Source organism: Amphimedon queenslandica, unplaced genomic scaffold (assembly GCF_000090795.2).
Source record: "Amphimedon queenslandica unplaced genomic scaffold, v1.1 AMPQUscaffold_13510, whole genome shotgun sequence".
Classification (NCBI taxonomy): Eukaryota; Metazoa; Porifera; class Demospongiae; order Haplosclerida; family Niphatidae; genus Amphimedon; species Amphimedon queenslandica.
In genome coordinates, this window is record NW_003546254.1 from 630841 (window position 1) to 635734 (window position 4894).

The 4894-nt window shown below is 35.6% G+C and overlaps 2 protein-coding genes and 1 long non-coding RNA gene across 3 annotated transcripts in view; all 3 read left to right on the forward strand.

Annotated features, from left to right (window-relative positions):
* LOC100632905 (chloride channel protein 2-like) overlaps positions 1-1545 on the forward strand; it is an 11837-nt gene extending 10292 nt beyond the window's left edge. Inside the window, exons 18-21 of the mRNA XM_020005987.1 lie at positions 160-201; positions 713-820; positions 1002-1088; positions 1295-1545. Of these exons, the coding sequence (XP_019861546.1) occupies positions 160-201; positions 713-820; positions 1002-1088; positions 1295-1438 (381 nt within the window). The 3' untranslated portion in view covers positions 1439-1545. The remainder of the gene's footprint in view (positions 1-159; positions 202-712; positions 821-1001; positions 1089-1294) is intronic.
* A 78-nt stretch (positions 1546-1623) lies between these two features.
* Positions 1624-3889, forward strand: LOC105316470 (methylthioribose kinase-like). The gene is made up of 6 exons (XM_011411383.2): positions 1624-1900; positions 2092-2221; positions 2360-2531; positions 2578-2815; positions 3347-3594; positions 3646-3889. The coding sequence occupies exons 1-6, from the start codon at positions 1652-1654 to the stop codon at positions 3797-3799; spliced, it is 1191 nt and encodes a 396-aa protein (XP_011409685.1). The 5' UTR covers positions 1624-1651; the 3' UTR covers positions 3800-3889.
* Positions 3890-3922: 33 nt separating this feature from the next.
* On the forward strand, positions 3923-4666 carry LOC109591043 (uncharacterized). The gene is made up of 3 exons (XR_002189635.1): positions 3923-4014; positions 4178-4209; positions 4562-4666. It is a non-coding gene; the product is annotated as an uncharacterized LOC109591043 (long non-coding RNA).
* The last annotated feature ends 228 nt before the right edge of the window (positions 4667-4894 follow it).

Sequence of the window (4894 nt, forward strand, 5' to 3'; positions counted from 1 at the left end):
TACACGTAATAATTGAATATGCCTTGTAATTGTTAACAATAATTTACTAATCGCAATTATTAGTAGCTGTAATGAAAATCTAAGATACTTATTGTATATGTACATGTATGTATACATGTACTTCATTCTCTTCTATTTGTTTCTCTCTCTCTCTCATAGGATCTAACATATATCATAAGATCTGAGTCAGAATCAAGTGAAGTAGGCATTTGCATTTATTTTCTGATATTTAAATATGCCGTCCTTATGTACATGTACATGTATGCATATACAGTACCGCTCAGCTATAACTTTACTTTTACACGAGTGATCTCCAGCACGAGGCGCAGCTAGTGTGCATTGAGTGTATAGAGAAGCTGCACTAGTGTCGTGTACGATAAGTAAAGTTATAGCTGAGCTGTACTGTACATGTGCAATTTTGTACATTCTCCATTTTTAAGACAGAAATACACAGTAGGACTTTGTTACATGTACATGCACTTCTCAGTAGATTTGCAAAACATCCTTTAAGTTTGGTCAAAGTTCCTGGCATACATGTATTTTGTCAAAATACTAGTACAGCAGCAGCTAACTAACATATTTTGTCAAAAATGACTACATGTTGGAGGGAATTTTTATTTTTATAACTTTATGTGTGATGTCACTTGTTGTAATATAATTATTGCTTTGATATATTGACATTCATGTATTGTGTCTCGTTAACACATTGTAGTTTTTACTTCGATTGGAAGAGCAGCAGCTGTCACAAAGAGCTGAATTCCCCTCGACTATGATAGACCCATCTCCATTCCAACTAGTGGAAATGACGTCACTAACAAAAGTACATGTATACTGTTTTATAACGTACATGTACATGTACATACCATGTACATGTACATATTTCACGTTCTTGGTATTTTAAACTCTCTCATAATATGTATAGTACATGTACATGTACATGTAAAATTTTAATTGTTTCTATGCTATTATTTTTTTACTATATTTTTGTTCCTTTATTTTAGGTTCACAGTCTATTCTCACTCCTCACTCTTTCTCATGCCTATGTCACTAGTCTTGGTAAACTGGTCGGGGTAGTCACACTAACTGATGTAAGCCAGATAGTATAATTATGTAGATGTATATGTACATGTATTTGCTTATGAATAATAGTACATGTACATACATGTATATCTAATCTATCTTGGCAGTTAAGAATATTTTATTTTACTGTATAGTCATATCTCTTTTTATACTAATGTCTAAATTATTTGATCATAATATTTCTTTCTTTCTTTCTTTCTCTATTTTATAAAAGCTGTCTGATGCTATTGAAGGCAAAAAAGGTAGCATAAAAACAAAGTATAATGACACTGATGAAGAGGAGCAGCACGACCGTTATGAACTAGAAACTGTTGCTGCATCAGAACACACAACAGAAATTGATGCTACTATCATGTAATATGGACACTATTACAATAATTGATGCACTTATGATAATTACACTGTTTTAATCTTTTTGTATATTCTCTTTTAGCTGTTTTTGTGCATTTTAAATTATAAAACTAACCCTAGTCCTAACTTTTGCTTCCGGCCATTGTTTATTAAGAAAGAGGAGGAGGGGCCGGGGCTCATAAAAATTAATAATGAGCCCCTCCTCCTGTTTCTTGCAAAAATGGCTTCCGAGTTCCCTGTTGCTTCTTTCGTTCAAAAGCATTCCCTGGAACTCCCAGACGCTCTGGGAAAGCTCCTGGAAGCGAAAATAGACAAAAAGGACCTCTCCTTGCTGAAATGGGAAGAGATCGGAGACGGAAATCTTAATTTCGTCTACAGGATATGGCTAGGCCCTGCTAAGGAGGATCCTGCAAGCATTGATGGATCTGAGATCACTGCTGTCATTAAATTTGCACCTGAATACATCAGAGTAAGAGAGAGAGAGCATAGAAAATACTGGGAGAATAGCAACTTAGTTGCTTTTATAATAGTTAATTATAATCAAATTTGAAATGTGAGTTCATTAAAAATGTGCATGTTTATGTTTTACTTTGGGCATATGCTATTATTATTATTATTATTGTTGTTGTTGTTGTTGTTGTTGTTGTTGTTGTATTTTAGTGTCTTGGTCCAGCCTACTTGCTAACCCAGTCAAGGCTTGAGTTAGAGTACGAGACAATGTGTCGCTTTCACAAGCTTCAGCCATTTTGTGTTCCTGCCCCTTTCTTCTATGACAAAGAAATGAGTGCTGGTAACTATTGTATCTATATAATGCATTACAGCGTTTTTTGACGCATCCAGTTACTGCATGTTCTTATGCTATGCATTAAGTTTGAGTTGATCCCAATCAAACTAGCATTAAATTAATATAAATTATTTCCTTTGCTAGTTCTAATGCAAGATCTTTCCGGATACCAAGTAATGCGCTCTGATCTAAACAAAGGCGTGGTCAATACTCAAACTATTGAGAAGGTCATGACTGCCATAGGAGCTGCTCACTGCTTGACTCTTAAGGAATCTCTTGGAGATAACGAACACAAGACATTTTGTGAAACTTTCAAGTAAAGAGATATAGATCAAACATCATTTGCTGCCTATTTCTTACAGAAACACAGCAATGGTCTCCATCACTGAGCTTTATGTATTTGTCAAGCCATATCGTCACGAAGACGACACGAATAAACACCATCCACTCCTCAATGAAGAGGCTCAGAGGTTGAGGTCTAACAAGGAGGCATGTCAGAGGGCGGAGTCAATGAAGAAGCTGTTTTTAGAGGCTCGTCAGTGTTTGTGCCACGGGGATCTCCATACTGGATCTGTTATGACTCTTGGCAATGATGCTAAGGTATGATAGTACATTGATATCAGCTCATAGTATAAATATGGTACTCTGAAAATGACATTGTAAAGCCCAACATCCACTGTAGCAACTTTGTTGAAAGCAACTTTGTTGAAAGCAACTTTATGGTTGCTGTGATATGTGTCAACTTTGTTGCCTGGAATAGAACACTGTTCTATTTCAGGCAACAAAATTGTTGCTGCTTTCAACAAAGTTGCCTGGTGGATCTTGGGCTTAAAGGCCCCTATACACCAGACAATGCTATAGTGGTTACTTTGATCTTCAGGCAACACTGTTGCCTAGAATAGAAACCTGTTCAATTCTAGACAACACATTGCTTGCAACATCAAAGTAACCACAGATTGCCTGCAATAGAATTGCCTGGTGTATAGTGGCCTTAAGTTTTTTTGGTTAAATTGGCTCCAAACATTATGTTTTAGCCCTATGCAGTATGCACATTGATTCTGTATATAAATTCTATTTCTTGGAAAAGCAAACCTGAATTTCTAGCTAAATTTAACAAATGCTCCTTTTTAGATGTTTGATCTCGAGTTTGCATTCATGGGCCCTGCAACATTTGACTTTGGAACGTTCCTGGCTAACATCATATTTTCAATCTTGCACCATCACTGCCTCAAAAATAGTAAAGCAGCATCTCTGCTACAAACTGAAGGTCTCCATTCTGCAATTACTAGCTACACTCAATCAGCAGGGGGCACTATTGTTACTGATGATTCTTTCATTCGTGATACTTGTGGTTTTATTGGCTGTGAGCTAATAAGGAGGTATATATATTTGACTGTGTAATAGGATATATTTTCCTTTCTTATTCTTAGAGTCGTTGGTGCAGCTCATGTTTCAGATCTTGATGACCTGCCGGAAGGAGAATTGCTCTCACTTCAATTGGGACAAGATTTCCTTCAGCTTCAACCAGAACCTAACCAAGACCTGATGACAATCGTCACTGAACTGTTGACTAAAAGACTATAAATTATTTATTTCCTGATCCCATTAATTTGTCCTTTTTAAAAAAAGCTGGGCAAAGTACCCACGTGGCAGCACGTGTGCTAATAACACTCAGTTTAGTTAATTAATTAATTAATCAAGGCGGGGCAAGCCACGCCTATAGTGGTGGATTTGTGCAGAAATGGCTACTGTGAATTATAAAAATAAAGACACTTCGCTGCTTGAAGGCTCAATTGTAGGTAAGCTCTATCATATGAGAAAACTATCAGTGTTTGTATATACTGTAATGAGTGAGTGAGTGTGTGTCTTATGATTATTATTATTATTATTATTATGCACTAACTGGTTTTATTTTCATTTTCCTGGTTATTGTCATAATATCTTGTTATTTTAACAACACAGACTCACTAACACTAACAAGAGAATCGAACCGCGTAAGCTCATGATCTATTACATAATTAAATATAATTCTTTATTGTTATAGCATAGATAATATAGTTTATAGCTGGAAAATTTTGTGCAAGGAAAATTTTGCAAAATGAGTTCCATTCACAATTTTAGCAACACTCTGTGGCAATGCGTGTGGTCAAAATTTTGCCAAAATTAAATTTGTCGAAAGCAAATAGTCGAATTTTTGCACTCCAAAATTTTCTAGTCATACATGTACTTCATATCAAGATAAGTAGTATTAGAATGTAATGTATTAAAATATTAAATCATTTTATATTAACATATTCAATGTTGCTTTTTAAAGATTTATTTTCTTGCTCCTTTGTATGTAATCAGCTGGCAGGATATGGGTCTTTGGACAGCCCGAGCGATAGCTACAGTTCTGAGAATTATCCAGTACAGAGTGTTTTTACAGTAAGAGAGATTACTCATAATCAGTAATCAGTATAATGATAATGATGATTGATATGCTAAATTTGATACTATAGTACACATACAGTTCATACTATGCCAGCCTTTAGAGTGTGGTGATCATGTGCCAGTTGTGTGTGTCAATGAGAATTAGGGCCAGTTTACACTTCCAAAAATATGTAATTTGAGCCTTGATTGATGTTCACAGGTTGTTGTTCTCACCTCTCTCTCTCTCTCTCTCTCCCTCCCTCCCTCTCT